Here is a 23,168-nt window from a genome sequence, read left to right on the forward strand (position 1 = left end):
TATTACCACTCCAATAGGACTGCCAAGGCCATTGCAATTTAGCATGCCTCTTGCACTTTGTCTTACAGGAAACAGGAAAGTAATTTCTTATTTATACTCTTATTTTCTTAAAGGGTAGGGAAAAATGAAAAAAAAAAATCAAGCAAGCCAGATGTTTCCAAAAAAGGGAGATATTTCTTTATAGAAATGAAGATGATTTACCTATGTTTAATATGCAAACAAAGGGTGTGTATGCTGAAAGAACCAACTTAATCACCGTAAGAAGCCTGCATGCAACAGAGAAAAGCAGGAAAAAAATGTAATGAATTTGTTTTTAAGTGGGAACAAAAACCGTTTTGTAAAATGCAATTACATAAAAAATGAGTATTTTCCTATTTCTAAATCTACTTCATTCATTTTAATGACCTAATGGGCTCTGCAGTTATTTGAGTTTGACCCCATATTTAGAAGCTCCCGCATGACACAGCCACACGGGTCACCTACTCCTGCCCTACTTCTATGGTCTGAGGAAGTAAACAACAATGGCTGTCCAGACCAGCAGTGATTCTTTTACACTTCCTTCCTCCTCCTGCTCCGAGCAGTAGTCTGCAAAGGTAAGAGCAGCAGCTGTAAAAATTCCTATTAACTCTTCAACTCCATGCTGCTTTTTCCTACACAGGGCCTCTCTGTCAAGATGCACAGACTAGCAAAATGCCCATATTAAGAGCTGAGGCCTCCCCTTGCTAATGTGGTTCTGTTAATTTTTCAAGGTCATAGGCCTTGCAGTTACAACTGCAAACATTCAGGACAGATCTTCAACCTCAGCCTTGACCCCTGTGGGAGAGAGCAGAGAGCCTGTTCCAGACAGCAGCCAAACCTAACAGAGGCATCTAGTTTGCACAATCATCATGAACAGATCTGTAGCTGCAGGGTGATGCCAAATGTTCTCAAGTTCTCAATTTTAGGAGAAAGGAAAGGAGACTCTGATCAACTATGTCTGAGTCCAATCTGCATCCTTAGGACTGATCGCAGTTTAGATCAAGTCCCCAATAAATGTTTCCTTTATGTAGAATGTGGCTCTACTCTGTAGAGACACCAGACATCTGTCCTCAGCTCCCCGTCATTACTAAGGTCCAACCTCTAGTAAAAATGCTAGCTTGTCTTGTAGTCCACAAAGTGATTCCACATGGCTTCTCTTATTTTATTCAACCAGGGAAGTTGAAAGGTAGGTAGGGTTGTTTTATACTATCATCTCCCATTTACAGAAAGGAAAACAGAAATGAGAACTTAAAAGTGCTTAGTGTGGCATATTCAAAGTCAAAGAGAGAGTGCTGGGCCTCATGTTTACTACACTTTTATCCAGGCCACCATAAACTAGAAATATGAACTGGGAGATAACACTAAAAATCATGACACTGTAGCCCTTTATAGAGAAAAACAAGTTATCCAAAACAGATGTTCTGTAACAAAAGCCTTGTTAAATAATTGGGGAACAGAATTCAGGAAAAAGAAATTAAGATTTTAAAAATATTTTTATATAGAAATTTTTTACAAAGATTTTACAACATAGCAAATCATTATGTCATACTGTAGAAAGATTAAGCAAAGGATTAAACTCCAAGGATAAAGAAAGTGCTCATAGCAACGTATTGCAGTCTCCATGAAAGTGCATATAAACGGTTAAGGCAAAGTACCATCTTGGTACAGACATGTTGCAAACTGACTTTTAATACAATTTTTAAAAATATATACAAACTTTTTTTCTTCTGTTCTTCTCAAAGCCATTTGAAAGGGATACTTTTATGAACATTCTTGCTGTAGAACAATGCAGAAATAACTTCTGGGTATAAAACAGTAAAAATAAAAATATTCTACCTGAGTGTGTTAAAAGTAAATCAAGTGATTTGTAAGACAAAACCTTTACAATTGTGGGTTTTCTACATGTAACTTGCGAGGCTGAAGGCTTACACCCTCATGTTCTACAACACAGATCACTAATGATGGTAACATGAGTTAAATTGGGATTCTTGCCCTTCTATGTGGCTTTTGGCTTCTAGGTTCTATGACCAAACTATTAACATATTTGAAGTCTGTATGCACTCATTGTGTGATAAATCTACTTTACAGCTTTGCTTCTACCTGCAGCTTACATGATAACCATGCTGTGAAGTGCTACATATGCTTAATACAATATGTTGCCCCATCTGATAATAAAAATACAAAGGTGCTCTTTAAGCTAAACCATAAACCTTATTAGAGAATTCTAGTTAAGTGTTTTGTTTTTCCACATACATGTAAATACCTTCAGATCAATAGGATCAATAAGGAAAATATTAGTTATCAAAATTTAGTCTTCATACTTGAAGAATTTGTTTTTAAAATATAACTAAATAAGATGCAAAAAATAAATTAGCTAGTCTTGAACAGGAGTGAGTTTTGCAGAAAACTGACATATCTGAATTCTAGTACAGATAAGAATCTGCCAAAGGATAACTGAATTCACTCTTTCAGGTAAGATTGTATCCACTCTTGAGAAATAGGGGAATTCAGTGTTATCATTATAGTCTCCGTATTTAAACTGAGTTTTTCTTTTCCAATTTTTTTCCATGCCTAAACATAAGGGAAGTTAACCAGTTCATTTCGGCTGACTTAGGTTTCCTAAATAGCTTTTAGTCCTCAAGGCACAGCTGTGGTAAAAACGGAGAGAAACACCTAGCCATTTATTGGAATTCTGCAGTACAAAATAAGCACATGTGCTCTATACAATCTAGTAACAGGATAGCAACAGTTAAACTGTCTCAAACAACAGATGTATTTGCTTGATTTTCCTTCCTAACTTCTTTTGCATCAGGACCACAAGCAAAGAGCTTATTTCCCAGAGTATTGTGGGCAAATCGGAAATACATAATGTGGCCCATTGCCACAAAGGAGACTGAAATCAATACGAGCAAGCCAAAAGCTTCAGGATTTGGAGCCAGGATGACCATGATAAAATGCAGAAGATCAAGAAGATAGTTCATGGAGTTCTGTACACCATTTATAATGCCTCTTTCAGATTCAATTACATTTTCTTGCAGCAACTGTGTCACAGTTAAATCAAAGGACCAAAGACCTATAATAAAATGTTTTTTTAAAGATTAGATTTTAGTTTACAGGCATACATTTCAAATTACAGATAAAAATCAGTTGACATATGCAAAATATACATTTCAGCCTGACTGTCTTTAAGCCACCTTAAATATACCATAGCCTTGCCTTAGATAGTTATTTTTCATAAATAAATATTGGGTTATTAGTGGCCTCAATAAATGATTTTTACAGTCAACAGACAAAAGGAAGTCTAATCAACAAACTTCTTAGTTCTGTTTTTCTGTGATACAAAAACAAAACTTTGAAGTCAGAGACACACTAAATCCCATTATAGTATAAATACTAGTATTTTTAAAGTTTCAAATGACCTAATAAATGGTTATGGTTAAAGTGTAAGGAAACTTTAAACCATTGTTACATTACTGCTAGAGTTCTAAAGCCCAAACAATAAAGCTGTCTTGCCTGGAAATTAATATCTCCAATAAATTAATGAACTGCTTTGAATCACAAGATAAAAACAGTTTCATTTCAAGAGTGAATTCAGAGATAACTCATCAGTACTCTATTAATGATTACTTAAATGTTGCTCTGTAAGAAGTCTTTATGTTTCCTTCCAGGGCTATAAAATCCATTTGTGTGGCAAAGTATATAATAAATACATATTGGCTAGAGAAGACCTTTGAAGGATTTTTTTTCTTACTTTCACATCTTCTTTTAAACACTAAAAACATTATGTTTTTAGTGTTGTCCCATGGGAATATTCTCTAAACTACAGTTTTTTTTGTTAGGGTTATTGCAGTATCAATACTCTACTAGATGGCAGTATAATTAATATAGCTAATATCTTTTATAAATTAAGTTACATTTAAAAAGTAATCCCTTGAGCTCAGTAATTCAAGACCACCTTCGGCAACATGGCAAAATCCCATCTCTACAAAATACAAAAATTAGCCGGGCAAGGTGGCGCATGGCTGTAGTCCCAGCTACTTGGGGGACTGAGGCAGGAGGATTGCTTGATCCCAGGAGGTCGAGCCTGCAGTGAGCTGTGACTGCACCACTGCACTCCAGCCTGGGTAACAGAGCAAGACCCTGTCTCAAAAAAAAAAAAAAAAAAAAGGAATATTTAAGAGACTCATTTAGAAAAAATGTTCAAGCCTGAACCATGTTTTAAGTATATGTACATAATAAGGTAAACAAATACAGGTTTTCAAACTATAAAATAAAATATAAAACAAAATACATATATAAATATGTAAAATAAAAATTTCATAATAGTGGATTTTGCTTAAATTAACATTTAGGGAACATTTCAGATCATTTTATTAATGGATTCTCTGAACCTACATTACAAAAAGACACTTTAGTTCATTAATATATAAAAAGAGATTTCTTACCGATTCTAGCAGCAATGACGCCTGCAAACAGCAGACTGACGGAGATTATGGGCACAGATTCAGGACTTGTCTCTGGGACAATATTAGCAGAATTAGACCCATTAGACATGTATATTTCAGTTGTAATAATGGTTTCAGGTATCTTCGTAGGTGTAATTGACTCTCCTTGAATGAACCTTGATCGGATATCTTCAAAAGGAGAAACGGACAAGTCCAGGGGGCTTCCAGGCATGAATACAGAGATCACACACAAGATCAAACAGGAAAGCTGTGCCAATCCTGAGATCAGACCTGTCCGAACCAAACCACATTTTCGACGTAGCCAAGTAAAAGCTACAGTTCCCATTATTCCAGTTATAGCTGATGCTCCCATCAAAATACTGAGGATGGAACCACTCAGTCCCTGAGTGTAGGCGTACCCTGTGGTGATGCAGTCAAAGCCCAGGACAGTCATATAAAGGAAAGCAAGACCCATGCCAGCCAGAAACACAGGCTGGTTGTAGTAGGAGACCCATCCATCTCGGAAGGTACGGAAGGGCTCAGCCATCTGGGAGGCACAAGTAGGTTCTTGCTCATGTTCAAGCTCATGGATGTTAGAGTCTTTCACACCCATTAGATGAGTTCCTTCCAGGGGTTTTGGCTCAGTATCTGTTAATAAAAGGTATCATTATTTTGTTGGGGAGGACATGTAGAAATAAAAGCCAATTATTAATAGTATTTTTTTCCTTCTATTCCCCTCCCCAATGGGTACCCTTGGTTATACATTATAATATGTATTTTCTTTTACTAATAATCTAAGAGTTCCAGCCAAGGAATAATCATCAAGTGTCATTTTTATTAAATAAACAAAATACTATTGATCTAGCCCTCTTTTTTTTCCTCTCTCTCTCTTGCTCTTAGGAATTATACTCCCACCAAAGTAAACAGCAGGAAAACTCACCAGATAAAATATAAAAATTGTCTAAGAAAACACAGCATATTGGCTGGGCGCGGTGGCTCACGCCTGTAATCCCAGCACTTTGGGAGGCCGAGGAGGGAGGATCACAAGGTCAGGAGATCGAGACCATCCTGGCTAACACGGTGAAACTCCATCTCTACTAAAAATACAAAAAAAGTGGCCAGGCATGGTGGTGGGTGCCTGTGGTCTCAGCTACCTGGGAGGCTGAGGCAGGAGAATGGCATGAACCCAGGAGGCAGAGCTTGTAGTGAGCCGAGATGGCACCATTGCACTGCAGCCTGGGCAACAGAGCAAGACTCCATCTCAAGAAGAAAAAAAAAAAAAAAAAAAAGAGCATATTATTTTCTGGGTCCCTGCAGAGTTGGGTAAAATATTCCATTTACCCAGAAGCCCAACTGCCTCTTCTCCAGTGAAATACCCATCTTTGTGTCCTCACTCCCTTCCACTATCCTACAAATGACCACATAACTCCCTCCTCACAGACTCAAGGGATTCTTTCATTCTCTTTTTTTCCCCACTTTTGTTTCCCAGGCCTGACTTAGCTTTGCCCAGCCATCTCTCAAGTAATTGAACCTCTATGACTACTGCTAACATCAAGGAAGAGGGCTAGGCGACCCATTCCAACTCCACCAGATTCAACCCAGATTTTTTCCCTAGATCCTCAAAAGCCTGCTCTTGCCTCATCTACCAAAGTGATATATTTAACCTCATCCGGCCCCCACTGATAATAAAACCTGATACAAATTCAAAATAGTTTTGATCTTCACCAACATTTAAGGTCTGAACATGAGAACAAAAGGAGTGATCATGGTGTTCAGTTTACCTTTGTGTAAATTCAGCTGTTTCAATTCAGTTTCCTCTTCTTTAAAAGCAGCTTTCACAGCTAGAGCTGGGGTTTTCTGGTAAACCTTCCAGAGCAGAAAGTACTCCACACACATGGATACCAAGTTCCATCCAGAAATAAAGCCACAGCCGATGACTGGGGAGCCAAATGTCATAATCTGGCCAACAGCCATGGGGGCCAAGATGTTGGTTAACTGGTCAATCCTTCGTATGGTGGCATTCATGTCTAGAGAAGCAGGTGAAAGAGGCAGGTAAGTGTACAAACCCATCAAAGACTGCCCATTTACACAATACAAACCTGTAAACCAAGAGTACAGATTACTAAAATGTGGTTTTCTAAAAGCACATTTGTAAGAAAGCCATTTTGTTAGAAAAATATTTGTTGTTTGGGTCAAGTCCCACTAAATTTGCTTCAAAAATTATAATTCACTTGGAATTGCAAAATCAGTCTAACAGCTTTTTAAAATGAATACAGCAGTAACTCTACATTCATTTTTTTCAACAAATATATGTTAAATGCCTATTATAAGCTAGGCATTATTCTCAACAATTCTTAACACTGTAAGGAAGACAAGTAACATCCTTCCCTATCTTCACGGAGTTTATATTCTCACAGGAAAGAAAATACAATAAATCAACAAGTGTGTGTGTGTGTGTATGTGTGTGTGTGTGTATTCAGAGAAGGACTCACTGAAAAAAAGAGCATCACAGCAAAGAGAAGCACTGAGAAGAAACACTAGCTTGGTCACATGAGAGATTCTGGAGACCTCAAAAAAAGGAGAACGATAAGGGCAATGCCTGAATAAAGCTGATTTAAGAGACTGGTGCCAACCCCAGGGGACACCATTTGTATTTTCAGTGAGTCATACCCTGGAGCACAATGTGAATGCTTTCCGTGGCCTTATGGAAAGCAAGGTACTTCCCAAAAAATGGAAGTGGAAATAGACAAGTCTTTTGGATATGTTTTCACAAAAAGAAGAACAAAGAACTAGAGTACCAGAGAAGGAAGTATGCTAAAGATAGGGATTTTTAAGAGGAGCAAACTTAGAGCAGGATTATGTGCTGCCTGGAATGATACAGTAGTTAAGGGATGTAATCTGAATCTACCACATAACTGAAGGAGTTGTTCTTAGACAGGAACACAATTCATCAATAGTAACAAGAGTAGAGGCCACATATATAGCTTCAGGTACAGGTAGGAAGAGAGATATGATGGTGGAATCACACAGAAGCTCTCTTCTCATTTCTTCCATTTTCTCAGCAAAATACAAAGCCAGGTCATTGATGAAAGTGAGGATGGGGGAGAAGGACTTGAACATGCGATGAGAGAGGAGAAACAACTGTGAATGGTCCTCTAGGAAAGTGGAGAAGGAAAGAATCAGAGAAAAAAAAAAGTGTGATTATCTGGAAGCATGAAAGGACCAACTCTGTGGCCCTGAACCTCAAGTGAGAATACTGAGCAAGTTCGTGCATTTTTTTTCCAGCCATGCTCTACTGTGGAAAGTTGGATTTAACCATAGTCTTACAAAACAAAAGTGACAAAACGAGAGGGGGCCAACTGAGCTAAGGATATATGCCAGGAGATGATCATATAATCATGACTGGCCTTGAAATTTAAGCTGGGTACGAAAGAGACAAGAGAGAGGTGATGGACAGTGAAAAGGCAGTGGAATGAATGGTTTGTAGGTGCCAACCATATTGAGGGATTGTTGAGGCTGTGGTAGTGAAGAAGTTACTGGAACGATAGAAGGTGATTTTTCAAGATATGGATGCCTAAGACTGAGATTATGGGAGGAGAGAATTTAGGGGTGATAATAGTCTAGAATTTGACTATGGGAATGTATTCCTGAGTCAGAGTGGAGGACAAAATAAATAAAGAGGAAGTTAAAAAAATGTCCAACACAAAGAAATGATATATGTTTGAGATGATAGAGATGTATCTCCATCTCATCTTATCACAACATCCCTATGTACTCCATAATAAGCACAATTATGTATCAGTATAAAAAATTAATTAAAATAAAATAAAACCAAAAGTTTTAGAACAAAAAGAAAGTGATCTACTTTCTCATTCCCTGTCTCACAGAACAGAGTGAAAATTAGTGAGACCAGTCTTAAGCAATCATTTGGGTCACCTTAAGGGAAAAGCAATACGTGACAAAGAAGTACATTAACAGAAGATTGTCTTTATTCCTTCTGTAATTCTTCCTGGTCCTCAATTGCTTTCCAATTAGCCCTATGAGTACATATTGCATATATGATAACAGGAGAACTTTGACATATTTCACCTTTCACTTGAGAGGCAAAGGCAGCCTTCATTGATCTTACACTGGACTGCCATTGCAGAGGCTTCACTACCATCTGCCTCCCACTAACTAATAAGTTTCCAACTCATAAGCCAACAGAGAAGTGTGGAATTTATCCAAATAACTCAATAATTGGAATCCAAAAAGCAAGTAACTAAAGAACACATATATTTGAATCTTAAAGTCCCAGAACGACAACAATAAATTATTTTAGTTAAAATTATTTCTTACTCTTTCACTACTTCAGTTTTCAAGAGCTCGTGGAGCTTCCCAATGTCACCAATTTCCATCTTTTATATTATACTTAGGAAGTTAATAATATGTAGGTGTCAGTAGAAATGTTGTATTAGAAAACAGCTTTTAATTTTTCTGATTCAGAATGGATAAAATATTTAAAAAAAAAAAAGACTTAATCATCTTACTGGTAGCAGGCTAGAAAAGAATCAGTCTTATGAATATGCAAATATATGTTCTTTACCAATTTATGTTTAGTCTTACATAAGCACATAAATATGTATTCATTTGATTCCAATTTAACTGTTCTCAGCTACAGCTGTGGCACAGAACATGACATTAAATAACTACTTATATTATAATGGGTATATTACATCTCATAGAAGAAAAAAAATTTTTTAATTTGCTAGCAGGTTTGTCTACTTCATATATGAAATAGATTTTTAATCAATACCACACAAACACAAAATTTATCTGCCATACATACTTGATCAAGCTAACTGTCAGATTATTTTTTAGAATGATGGGCAAGAAAAATCTCAGAAGATGCTAATAAAGAGTGAGCCTCAAAGAAATGGAGGAGGAAAAAAAGCAATAGATGGAATTAAAAAGTCTGGGAAAAGGAAGTAAGATTCAAACGTGGCACAAGAGAAAGTTATCGTAAAATATTGTACTAAATCAAGCACCTAGAAAATACCTAATTAGTTAACAGATTAGTTAGCAGTATTTATTTGAAAAAATAACACCTTTTCTGGAACTTTCTAAACTGGATAATGACTGCTGTATTTTGGACTGATGCCACTGAAATTCTAAAACTTTTTAACCTTGGTAGGGAAAAATTCCTCCTGTTCTTTTACCCTCAGTGATACAGCTTCTAGTTTTAAAACAATCTGTAAAATTAAGAAACACTGTGATGAGGAAATGGGAGCAATCAGCTCACAACTTTTACTTTTCATGCGCATACCCCTCCCCTTTCACCCTCTACACATAACACACACAGGTGAAGCCTGCCCGGCCTAGGCCCCTACCTGGGTTTCTTTGCCACAACCTCAAAAATCAGCCTGCATAAACATAAACCATTCCTGCCTAGAGTAGGTGCGTCTGTGTACAGAGACACAACCTCACAGGAACCCAAGGCAGCAGGGGGAGTCCCTTCTAGATGTACTTTCCCCCTTCTTTGTCCCATTTTTTTTTATCCTCCTCCTTTTTCTCTGTTCTCCTTTAACTCTGCAATAGCAGAAATGGCACAAAAAATCCATAATTAGATACTTGCTGAACTTCAGAACTAAAGAAGTTTCTGTTTCCTGTTTTGAAACATGCAGAAAGTTTTCCTTCACTAGTCCACCAGCCCACACTGCTGGCTGGATGTGAAAGAGCACCACTTACTAAAAGCTAATGTAGAGTGGACAAGAGTTCAACAAACATCTCACTTCCTTTCCTAAACTTGGAAAACATCAGAAAGTTAGAAAAAGACTGAATAGCCTAGATTCTTCCACCCTGCAATAATTCCTAATATAAAGAGAGACAGCTGAGAAACGACCAGTCATATTTTTGTTGTTATTCTGGGACATCACTTCATAGAAAAATCCCACAGAGTTATGTGGGATGTTTGTATTTATATTTATGTGTGTGTATACAAACACACACATACACACACAAGGACAAATTACAAGTTATTAGGACAAGTTAAAAATTCTGGTTAACTTTTTCATATTTCAGACTTTACAGAGTCAAATGAGTTAGTTAAGATCAGTTAAGTGAAAGAAAATTATTTTATTTTATTTTCATTTTATCTATAGCTGCTGCATAAATTATAGAATACTCATTGTAAAAGTCAACTACATTCCAACAAATATGTATGTGATCTATTGTCAAAATATATCCTTTTGTACCCTTTGAATTTTAAAACATGGATATATTTTACATGCTTTAAATAGTGTGTTAAAAAGAGAAAGTAAACAAAAAAGGACAAGTTCGTCTAGTTCAATGTGACAAAAAAGACATGAAATTATTCCTCATTATAAATGATCACAGGAAGAAAGTAAATGAGAATCATGATTTTAGCTCCAGAGAGAATTTCCTGTGATACAGATTCACACATGCTAAATTCATCTTACATACACACCATCTTTTATATCAATCACTGTGGGATTTCTGACTTAATAAGAATACTGCAACCACAAAGTGATGATTCAGGCAAATTCTTCTTCTTCTAGACCTTCCACAGACTTTGTCCTCCTTCACTCACCCCTCCTTTCTAACTTTTTTTTTAACCAAATGGTCCAAACAAAGCTAATCCCAGCACATAATCTTGCCTTCTGCATCCTGGGATAAGTCATTTAAGTCATCAAGAATGGTTTACTTGTCTGTCAGGAGAGTTGGGTAATGTGTGTGTTATACGCATTATCTCAGTGATCAGCAGAGTTGACTCAGCTGATCTGACAGGTAGGGAGGTGTACCCTTCCTCCTTTCCCCTGTGTAATTATCAATCCAAATTCTGTCTGTGTGTCATGTGAGGGGACGGCAGGCAATAATGAGTGAGGGAGGTTATTCTGAGCCTAAGTAATATTGACAGAATAGGACATGTTGTTTGTAAGCATTCTTCAGATGTTCTTTGACCACTTATTTATATTTCCAATGGACAACTAAGATGGTAAGCTTCTTAAAAACTATATTGTGTTCTCTATTTCTTTGGTATTTGTAACAGCAATTATATTACATTGTACATAATGTAATAAAAGTTATAGATTATAACTTTAAGGTAGAAGATTAACTTCCAGAGTCTCTCCTACAATTAAGTTGTTTCCATTTTATTTAGAGAAAAATAACATCCATATGATTGATAAGCATCAATAATAACATTCATAGGTATGACCAGTAAAATCTCATGTCAGATTTGCACTGTTCTAAGTATTAACATTTAGAAAGTTGATTGAATTTTTTTTTAAAAAAAAAAGGAAAGAAAAAGTTATTCCATTTGCCAAGTTTGCGTAGGATAAAAGAGAAGTTAGCTATCCTATAAGTTAACTTCATAACAGTGAGATACATCAGCACTAAAACTGACAATAAGGTAAGAAAAAAAAGTATGCTTTCAATTTATCATTCTTAAAAAATACCCAGAACAAAAATAAAAGGCTTACAGCCTCATTTATCATCACCGATTTAAAGTGAATCCTAACATGCCCATTTAATCGAAAGAGAAAACCAAATTACTTGCTAGTTTGCTTCTGTCTTCTCCTGCAACAACAACAATCCAATCCCTTTGGATTGTGATTGCAGTAGCTGTACTGGCCAAATTTGCAATATTTGCAATAGTGATGATCAGGATATAGCAGGAAGTCTAAAGAATGACAAGAAAACATTGAGTTATAATGTCAGTTTACCACACTGTACATATGTCACTAAACAAGGTAGTTTAAAATGGCCTTTGGTGAAATAATAAAAAATGTATTTTGATTTCATTTATAAGAAATCATTTTACGTTATATATATGAAACAATGAATGAATACCAGTAGTCAAGGGGCATAATGTCCTAATCATATCATCTAGATCATCTGTAGTACACATAATATAAAAATTGTAATAGGTGAATACAGCTATAAAATGTAAACACAATGGTGGTTTTGAACACTTCTCCCACAAATATTGCCTTTGAAAAGAATGTTGAAGGGGAATTGAAAACACCTGTATTTAAGTCATAGTTCTGACACCTTCTAGTTGCATGACAATGGGCAATCAACTACGTCACTTTGCCTTAATTTTTTCAACAAAACAAAGGCTATAGGCTCAAAGATTTCTAAAGTCCTACCTGGTTTTGCAACTCTACAATATCAATCCAAATATACACAAGAAGATTCAATATGACATCAAATACATGGTTTATACCACACCCCATCCCTCTCCTCTTTTCCACCAAGCTTTTATGAAATCACAACATGAAAAGTTATCTGGTTGACATTCCCAAACAGAAGTAACAATTATTATTGGAGAAACACAATTATGACTGACTAATATACAAATGGATAACATTTCTTAAATAGCACGAACAAAGTATAGGTCACTAAAAAGTTGAAAACAAACAACTGAATTCTACAGTAAACTCTTAGAAATGCCAATAAAAACCAATAGGACAAAATTTAAATTCAAACAATACTTAATGAGTGCCTGTTGTGGGCAAAACAACAACAAAACAAACTATAGGGGATATTACAGTAGACACAGAAATCAATATTAAAAGGTTACATTCGCAAAAAAAAAAAAAAAAAAAAAAAAGCTTCAAAATATTTTCACCCTTTACCACTACCAGATATTCAATTTTCTGCCATCAAAAATCTCATTGAGAACTTACAAGAACCCATCCATGGTACATGGTCAGAAGCTCATGTTTATGTAAGAAAACCATCATCAGGATGATTCCACACAGGATGACTGAAACATTCTGTACCACCAGCGAGGTCTGGGCCACTGTGCAGAGGAAGAGACAAAGTGTACATTACATCAAAATGTCTCAGTGGGACTGTTCTTATTCATACATAATTGTTCTACTATAATACATTAATACACAGACATAATTATTACCAGATAAAAAGAAAATCTTTCTGAAGTCAGTCCTGCCTCAACTACTTCCAATACGACCCTGAGGATCACACCAGGCCAGTAAATATGCAACCAAAATGATGAAGTACCACAAGTTTCTCTGTTCATTGAAGTCTATCATAATGACTACATTTTCATTTGGCTTATCTTCTTAAACGTTTAACATAAACAGAGCTGTAGTATGACATAGATATGATCCACATTTCAGCTCTTTGTTGCTTAAGGTAAAACAATAACATGTACGAGGTTAAAGAGGAAGTTATGAAGTCCACAACCTCCTACATGGCAGGCTGAATCTGATAATATGGTATGGATAAATAGAAAAGACACACACAAATTTGCCAAGAATAAATCAGCAGTGTATTTCTTTGCATACTAATGCTATTTGCCATTGCTACGAAATTATAAGCTACCCCTTCCATCACAGATGGCAATTCTCTTAACATGAAGCACCCATATAGACAAAGCGCTGAAGTAAGGACAGATAAAGACAACTGGTAGCCTTTTCTCTGCCACTCAATAGGTAGATGATCTAGGACAGGATACTCCCTAATGTCTCTTATGCCTGCTTCTAGAAGGTGAGGATGGTAATACCTGTCTTCCTTACTTTACAGGATCATAATGATGCTCAAATAAAACACTTATGAAAGCAGTTTGGAAAATATGAAGTTCTATATGTAAGGGATAATTACAGCTCTTGTCTTCAAGGATAATATAGTTCATCTTTGCTTGGAAGGTCATATCAAAGACCCAAGAAAAAATAAACTGCTTTCTGAAAGCAGTCTGATATAAAATCTCAACATATAACTCTTTCATTCACTCATGCATTCATTCACTGGATAAGGATCAGATGTCAACCAAATAAGGTTCTTAGCTTTTGGGACCCTACAGACCAGAAGAAGAAAAGATACGTGAACAGATCATTATATTTGTGTAAGTGCAGAGGTGTTAACAAAGCCTCAGGGGAACACAGAGGAAGAAATGGTAAACTCAGCCCAGAGGTATCAGGAAACATTTTTCATAAAGAGTAATATATGAGTTGATTATATAGGATTAAGTGGGAAATTGTTATCCTACCACACTTTTCTTCATCCAATTCAATATTCTTTCCTAATCTATGACTGCAGTGCTCAATAATCATTAGATTAAAGGTTTCTATGTATAATATTCCTGTGTTCCTATGTATAATGATACAAAGAAGTAATTTTTTTTCTAGATTACAGAACTTTTTTCTATATGTGTTCTGGTCTACTCATTCTAAAAACAGAAATATGTTCACCCTTGACCATTTTCCTACTAGTATCAAGTCCTAGAATTTGATAAGCCTGTTGCTCTGTGTCCAGAAGCAGTCATCTTGCACTGAAAGAATGAAACCTCAATCTTTTGCCAACACCTAAGTCAGGCATGGTCAGGTCTTGGCATTATCAACTGAGCAATTCAAGAAAATTTACCCTGAATGATTATCCATATTTCCCTTATATACTGGAAAATTTAATTGCTCAATTACTTTCTTTCCTATATAAAATGACATGATTTCAGGACTAATGCTTACAACAAATATCAATATATTATTCTTTCTTCTTTTTCCCTACAAAATTTATAATTCAGCTCTTTGTGATCTAAGCTCAACTATTCTCCCTTGAAGCTATTCTTAGTTTTCAATTCCCTTATACACACTCTTACATGAAACATAGTAACCAAAGAACAGATGTTAAAGCTGTCTCAGGAACATCACACTAAAGGGACTCCAGTGCAAGTCATAGTTAGGCAGCCTGAGTTAAGCAAACTTTTAATGTTTAATGTGGTTCTCAGAAAAGTGCTACAAGGTTAATCATTAACATATGAAATTTATGAACAGCCAAAGATAAAAAATCTATTAGGTCAATGTCCAGGCATCCCAACTTTGTGTGGGAGCCATGGGACCCTCCATCCAGAGGTGGTGCCATCTAAGCCCTCGTCCCTCAGGTGTGGCGTGCAGACATTCCCTGGGTTGGCCACAGCTGTTTCTCTCTTAGTTTGCTGTTTCCTTTGTTACAGAGGTAGCTCAGGCATTGCTCCCATGAATATAAGGGCTTTTAATTATATAACAACACTCACCTTTAAGTCTAGCATTCTTGTCCACCCAGTCACCGATGATGGCTCCCAGGACCAGAACAGACCCTGCCACCACCAGCCCGTAGACTGCTGTCAAAAGGAGGCTGTTTCCATAGAGCTCTACCAGAAACACAGACACCGCAAAGTGCCACATCCGATCTCCCTTAAATGAAAAGAGAAAATGTTTTGATGGAATATTTTTCGTTCCTAGTCTATTGTACTCAGGAAGTTGCTTCCTTATCAAAAGGGCACTTCCTGGCTACATTATGAGACTTTCAAAGTCAGTAATTACTCTTAGATTGAATACTGATCAGATGTTGAAACTGTTCATCCCAGCACAATGGAAAATATTCTTGCCCAATTATTAAGTAAACTTGAAAAGGCAAGGTATTAATGAACGGTACATTCTCTTTGTCATTCTAGAAACAAAACGCAGTTTCCAGGCAGAAGATGGCTTTTTGATACAAAAACGTGTTCTCCTGTGTGGCAGGTTTCTCCTGAGGCCTGGAATTTGCCTATCTTGATTGCAGAGGCATAAAGTAGTTTGCTATTGAACCAGAAATCAATCACGGTATAGTTCACAAACATTAGTATACCTTGAACATCAAGAAAAAGCCAGTTTCCCAATTTGTAAAATGATAGGAATGGACTATATGATCTCCAAGGTTTCTTTTACGTCTAATATCCTAAAACCTATGATATTTCATAAAGTCATAATTTGAAAGTCATAAAACAGCAGAGCAATTGGAAAGAGGAGAGTAACAATGGCAAATTCTGGCACTGCATAAACAGTGATGTCAGAAATAAACTTAAATGCATAAATAAGTAGTTAACATTTTAATACAGATGAGTTTTGAAAGGGGGAAAAAGGTACTTATTTCTTCACACAAACTCCGGAGAATACAGGGAATTTTGGAGGTCATTACCGTGAAATGTGATTTAACAGAAACTTTTAAGTGAATTAGGCAAATTAATGTCTTAAAAAACCTACAGTGGACCTTATTATCAGATTTTAGACTCCATCCCTGACTTCCGAAATTAACATTAAGGAGGACAACCATATTCCATCATAACTTATCTCTGGGAATCACCATAGGAAACCAAATTCCAGGCCTCATAGATTTGACCCTATGGAAACAGTTATACTCCTAGTTCTTCCCAAAGTCTGTTAACATCCTCATGAAAAAATCCATGTATTAGAAGCAAATACTATCCTGGTATGTCAAATTATTTTAAAATTTTAATGAAGCCAGGATAATAACTTTATACATTCGAAACTTAAATTGATACATGTTAGCAATCATTTACAAAAATCTTTGTGTAGACCAGTAGTTCTCAACTAGAGATGACTTTGCTTCTCCTACCCACACCCCACCTCCCCGGGGGATCATTTGGCAATGTCTGGAGTAATTTTGAGTTGTCACAACAGCAGGGGGGTGGAGCTGTTACTTAATCTTTAACCTGAAAAGCAAATTTAGATTTGATTAGAATAAAATGGGATGGGGAGAGGGGAGGTAATTTATTCTAATCTCCATTCCTCTGAATAGCTCCCAAGGAAAAGACAAAAACACATAAATGTCCCAAATGATAGGTTGCCTCTGTCAGTGAATTTTCTCTTTCTTAACATACAGGTTAAGAAACACTTTTCTAATACTGTTGCTTCTTTCTTTTTATCTTACTCTTACTGTATTTTTTAATTGTCTTAGAGTCCTCTAAAGCAGGCCATCAAGACAAATACTATTAAAATTTTGAATCTTGCTTATTCTTGTATGCCATACCACTTCTTTGATGGAAAGAAATAAATTGCTCACATTACCCCAATTTCCAACGGGTTTAGGCTTTAAGAAACAACAGATTCTATGTTCACAAAAAGCCCAAGATTTGCGCAAAGTCTGTGTAAATATTGAACAAGTGCCCATCCTTCCTTATTTCTATTTCTTGCCTTCCCACCTATCCTCACCAAACTTGGATGACCTGTTTATGTGTCCATGTACCCCCACTGGACTGAGAGCTGAAAGCAAACCTAATAACTGTCCATGAATGATCATGGTCCTTAATCTACTTAATGAATACTTACTAAGTGGCTACTATGTACCCGACACTTGCAGGCACTAGAGCTTCAGCAGTGCACAAAAATCACAGTCCATGTTTTCATGCAGCTCACATTCCAGTAAACAGAGACCAAAAGCAAATCTAGCACAGGGCACGTGCTGCTATGAGGAAATATAAAGTAGGATGGAGCTGGTGGTGACAAAGGCCTCCATGAACAAAGAAGTGAGGGCTGTTGGAAGCAAGGGCTGGAGAAATGCAGACATACTGGGGTTTAAATGGAGAGTCTATAAGATCATGATATCAGATATAAGCAACTGGCCCCTCTTTTTCACTGTCTTACATTGTCATCTTTTTGTTATTAGATATCTTTTCTAAAGTCCATACTAAATCGTATTATAAGCTCCTTGACAATAACGTATTATAAGCTCCTTGACAATAACAATAGTATCCATTTTTTTTTTTTTTTTAGACAGGGTCTTGTTCTGTTGTCCAGGCTGGAGTGTAGTGGTGTGATCACAACTCACTGCAGCTTCAAACTCCTGGGTTCAAGCAATTCTTCTACCTCAGCCTCTCAGTAGCTGGGACTATAGGTGTGCCTCATGACACCTGGCTAATTTTTAAATTTTTTTGCAGAGATAGAGTCTCTCTATGTTGGCCAGGCTGGTCTCAGACTCCTGGGCTCAAGCAGTCCTCCTGCCTCAGCCTCCCAAAGTGCTAAGATTACAGGCGTGAGCCACTGCACCTAGCCAGGATCCACTTCTTACACTGCTTTGTATTTTGACAGCATAGAGTAAAACGCATTGATCCATTGGCAGATAGAAATGAAGTCAGAAATAAAAGGCATTCAATCCCATACAAAACTAACCTGAGGCAACCTTCTACTCTAATGCCCCTATGTTCAGTGTATAAGAAATCATGATTTGGCAGGGTGGGATGGGAAATGCATATATATACATACATACATATATATATATATTAAAAAAATACATACACACACACAGAATACAGAAACATAAATGTTTTGTTGCAATAAAATCAGGCAGAGTGCCACACAAGAGAAAAAACATAAAAAGTATAATTACCTAGTGTTAGACACATTCCTCTTTTGCACTCCTTTGCAGTGGAAAGGAGTAAAAATCCACTAAACCTTATATGATTGTAGTTGCTGCCGTTTGTTTAATCCAACTTTCTCATGAGAACTTCCTTTGCTCGACTTACTGTAAAGTTGGGATAAGCATGTGTCACCTTTCTTGTGGGACTTTTAATGAACATGACAAAATATCCTCCTGGAACAACGACAGTGCCACTGGTTTTCTGGCAAATCTGACCTCCTAACCTATTAACCAAAGGTCACATAAACCATAATCAGTATTTGGAAGAGAGGCATCTTCTTCCTCTAAGAGCTAGGCCAGACCACAGGCTGAGAATTTCAGATACTATTTCCATCACCTGTTATTAATACTTAATATTTACTGAATTAAACTGGGGGAACAAACTATTGCTTTTGATTTATTAAGGGTTGTTTCACTAGGTTTCTACTTAGCATCATCAGCTGTTGGAATTAAAACAAACTCACACCAATTCCACTTTGTTTACATGTATTTGCAGAGTCATCCCTGCGTAAGCCTCTGGTAAGATAGGAGCTTGCTTTTGTAAAATGTCATCTATAAACTGCTATTTCTTACAGAGCCAATAATGTAGATTAACAATTTCTCAAAGGCATTGGGTATAGATTTCGTCTTCCAGTGGTTTCCATCCATGTCTTAAGGATGATCCAATAAAAGTTTCCAATTTAAAAGGAAAATAACATTCAAATAATTTACTCTCAAAATTCTTTCCATTCTTTTTAGTTAAATACATATGAGCCATGGACAGAATATAGCCAGATGTATTGCTTTTAAACAATAATTGTTTAATGTTAAAGATTTTAATCATCATTAAACATATATCTAGCACCCTTCTAGTTTATTATTTTGGGGAGAGAGTTTTAGGAGCCCAGATCTACAGAAACACTAGGTCTTTTCCAAGATGACCTAGAAAGTCAGAGGGAAAACTGTAAATCCATTGCTGATATTCATTGGATGATTAATTTTAAGATAGCCTCCAATGCCCCAAACTTTATCTAACTATAGATAACATTTTTAAAGATCAGAATTTTTGTCATTCAGATATTTGTTCTGGGGTCATTTATGTTTCAATTAATCTTAGACTGTTATTATTAGCCTAAGTCAGTCACTCTACCATTCTATTATATTCTCATGGTGCTGCACGCTGGAACTAAATTTTAACAAAAAAAAAATATTTTAAAATGTGAAGAAGAGAAGGTATACGAAACATCCATCCATCTTTTGTAGCAGATATGTCTATTTACTAAGGCTACTAATGCAACATACAATTTAAAATTTAAAAACAAGGCAAATATTCCATTCCTTGTTAATCTTGTCTGGATAGTTGTCTGTCTACATAAACTACGATGATCTGATAATTAAGTTGTATTAACTAACACTGATGGAGAAAGATCTTCGACGTAAATAACGTTTTCCATTAAAGCATGTGTACTTGGATGATTTATTTCTTTAACTGCTTGACAAAACTGGAAGTTGGCTTAATACAACTGGCTGGAACGAAAGGAAATAAAAAAATTGCGCAACTATGTTGTAAGACTATGCATTCTCACTTACCCAAGTAGACAGAGAATGACCAAGGTAGAGAAGGAATTTTGCAGAGGTCAGGTAGTCGGCCAAGGATCCTGCAAAGACACAGGTGGGGAGAGAAAAAGCGATTGTAGTCACTTAATGAGCTGAGGGCAGAATGCTGATCCATTTGATCTTATTAGAACATGATTATTAAAAACTATTTTGCGGGACAAACCACGTACATTTTATCAAGTTTTATATATATATATATATATATATATATATATATATATATATATATACCGATGTATTTCGTTCACTTAATACCATTCACTAAATTCAGCATGACCTAGTCAATAACTGCCCAACTTCGCATTTCACATACAGTGAAGAAACTCTTGTTTCAACATTCTTGTCTTTTTTTTTTACACAAGGCAATCCAAACTGCCCAGTCTACTCCATCCGTGCCTGTGTGCAAACCCCTTTTCCCACACCCTGAAGTTCCTTTCTTCCTTAACGTCCACCAAATATAAGTCAAAGGATCTTTGACAAAGCTATGGTTCACAGCAGAGCCACATTCCTCCAGAACCTGTGTAGAGTTGCTTGTCTCCAAAGCCCAACCTGGGTTTCCACCATATGCATTCGGTCAACGCCACTCACCACAGCATCCTCTCTGGCGGTTGTGATCTCCTGCCCTGGTCATGACACTGGGCGACCCCGCTGGCTCTTCTGCGGCAGCTGCTGCTCTCGCTGAGGTGCTTGTTAACCGGAGTGCAAGGAACTGGAGATAGCACCTCTAAAAACACAACAGCCTTGGGCAAAGGGACTACAACGACGACTTTGGCAAAGAACAAAAGAAAAGGGGCCCGGGGATTTTCTTTTTTCCTTCTTTCCAAACTTAGCTAACACTGTAGCTGAAGTTGGAAAGGCAAAGCCTTATGGAAGCGGGTTGGGAGGCTCAGCAGGTCGTCCGAGCCTAGCAGACGCCCAGAGCCAGCTCTCCGCCGCCGCCGCCGCCGCCGCTGTGGGCCGGGCCCAGCTCTTATACCGAGTAGAGGGCGGAGCTCCCTGAGACCGCCGACTGGGGCCGCCCCGTCCCCTTCAGGGCCGCCCGGGCGTCCCCGCGGCGCGAGGCGAGCTTCCGTCAACCTTGCGCGCTGGGCCGTCCCCACGCCCTTCCCCGGAGGAATCGCCCGCCCCGGGCTCAAGCGCCCAACCGGCCGCAGACACCCTGCGTGGATTGCGGAGACCTTCGCCTCGACCCGTTCCACTCCCTGGGTTTTCCCGCCCTCCAGGAAGCCGCGAGGGCAACCTCGGGGGTTGGCCGTGGGTCTGGGAAGGGGAGGAAGGCGCGCGGAGCCGGCGGGGCGGCGTGGGGAGATTCTGCGCGAAACCAAGCGTCAGGTGCTGGAAGAAAGCGCTGCGCATCGGCTACCCGGCCGTTCAGGGAAAGGGCGGCTGCCGAACAGTCGCAGTGCAAAGCTCCAGCCCGAGCTTGGTGGGTGGGGATTCCTTTTTTAATGAAAGTAATTTTTAATACAGGTATCTAAATAAATATAATTCATGCCACAGAGGCCGCTTTCCTGGCCTTCCCATTCCGGCCCGCGTGCCGGCAGAGAATGCCTTTCCTTCCCCGGACTGCATAGCAGGGCTTCCCTCAAAGAACCAGAATCAAAGGGCAGGAAGGGGGCGCAAAGATCAGAGTCATCCCTCTTCAGAGGGGTGGCTTGCAAACGGAGACTTGCAAAGGTGAAGTCCCGCGGCGAGTTGCAGACCTACCTGTATCGCCAAACTGGGGCTTCCAAATCCGTCCTGGAAACAGAATGAGGACGCTGCAGCCCCAGCAAGCCCTTCACCATCATTCCTTCTCCCTCTGTACCCTCTCACCCCGCCCCAACGCGCGCGTCCCTTCCCCACCTAACCTCCAGATGCCCCAGTGACAGGCTTACCAGGAATACCGGTTGTCCCAGTTGTGTCCCTGGATCTGTCCCTGTCCAGATAAAGCCATTCGGTGGCCTCCTGGAGGGTGAGGTGAATGACTCTAACACCAGATTCTAGCCTTGGTTGACTTCGTTTTTCTCCTGCTGTGCCAAACCAACCCCTGGGGCATACCAGCCCCTTTTGCCAGTAGGTTACCTTACCCTTCTCAATCTCACCAAAACCCTGGGAGTGGACCCTACATACTGAAACTCCAACCAGAAGCCACACCTTGAGCACAGGCCAGACTGACAGCCAGTAGTAAAGGGAGCCACGCATAAGTATGTGCCCTGTATCTGCACTCTCAATCAGGAGCCCCAAAGGTCTACGGGTGGGTGCAGCTGGATTCGGTTGGGATGTGGTCTGGTGAGTAGAGATAGGGGTTACAGTTTAACTTCTGCTCTTCACTGCTTTTTTCCTTTTCAAGCCCTCTTTTTTTCCTTTCTTTCACACGACGTTCAAGTTCTTTCTCCCAGTTTAGAGAGGTTTTGGTTTGCTGACCGTGGAGAATAGGGTCATTTATACATGCATCCTTGAGAATAAGCCCAGGTATATTCAGATGACTGAACTAAAGTGAAGGAGTGAACTGGTAAATAAACCCCTCCACTTTATGGCGATCCCTTATTAGAGATGAATTTTTTGACAGGTCCTCAAGAAAGGCACAAAGGATAATGATAGTTTGCACAATTTGTCAGAGCATGTCTCAGCAACAAGGACCTCCAAGTGATTTACATTAATTATTACATGTTATAAGAAGGCGTGTCATGCTGTCCCCAACTTCCAGATGGCTTTTTAAAAGTTCGGTTGATTTTAAAAAAAAATTACTTCCCGTAGACACTGTTTGAGAAGTATTTGTGGAAAGAATGGCTAAGTCAGCATATACCTCAAAATGTGATATGGAGTCTCTGTTCTCCGTTGTCACCAAGGAGTTCCCAGAAGCCAAAACTGAGAGAATGTTATAAAGAACAGATGGGATACTGCAGTGAAGCAAGTAGAAAAGATACTTTG

The 23,168-nt window shown here is 38.2% G+C and overlaps 1 protein-coding gene across 2 annotated transcripts; it reads right to left on the reverse strand.

The window, feature by feature from the left end:
• Positions 1–1,492: 1,492 nt before the first annotated feature.
• SLC40A1 (solute carrier family 40 member 1) lies at positions 1,493–22,444 on the reverse strand. Of its 2 annotated transcripts, XM_025404258.1 has the most exons (9): positions 22,133–22,444; positions 20,844–20,979; positions 20,229–20,296; positions 15,499–15,658; positions 13,154–13,269; positions 12,018–12,144; positions 6,245–6,490; positions 4,464–5,111; positions 1,493–3,091 (listed from the first exon to the last, which is right to left on the reverse strand). In XM_025404258.1, exons 2-9 carry the CDS (start codon positions 20,884–20,886, stop codon positions 2,778–2,780), a joined length of 1,722 nt encoding a protein of 573 aa, XP_025260043.1. In that variant the 5' UTR covers positions 20,887–20,979; positions 22,133–22,444; the 3' UTR covers positions 1,493–2,777. The 2 variants fall into 2 exon arrangements, with proteins under 2 accessions (XP_025260043.1, XP_025260042.1); XM_025404257.1 differs by lacking the exon at positions 22,133–22,444 and having other exon boundaries at positions 20,844–21,305.
• Between the last annotated feature and the right edge of the window lie 724 nt (positions 22,445–23,168).

The sequence above is a fragment of the Theropithecus gelada genome, chromosome 12 (assembly GCF_003255815.1).
Source record: "Theropithecus gelada isolate Dixy chromosome 12, Tgel_1.0, whole genome shotgun sequence".
In the NCBI taxonomy this organism is placed as follows: domain Eukaryota; kingdom Metazoa; phylum Chordata; class Mammalia; order Primates; family Cercopithecidae; genus Theropithecus; species Theropithecus gelada.

What these genes read in the sequence shown, in the direction of transcription:
- SLC40A1 (XM_025404258.1), bottom strand. Translation starts at nt 20,886, where the DNA reads ATGACCAGGGCAGGAGATCACAACCGCCAGAGAGGATGCTGTG. An exon ending in ACAGCTGAATTTACACAAAG is followed by an intron (nt 5,112 to 6,244) that starts GTAAACTGAACA and finishes TTTTATTAACAG; the next exon opens with ATACTGAGCCAAAACCCCTG. An exon ending in CGTCATTGCTGCTAGAATCG is followed by an intron (nt 3,092 to 4,463) that starts GTAAGAAATCTC and finishes ATTTTATTATAG; the next exon opens with GTCTTTGGTCCTTTGATTTA.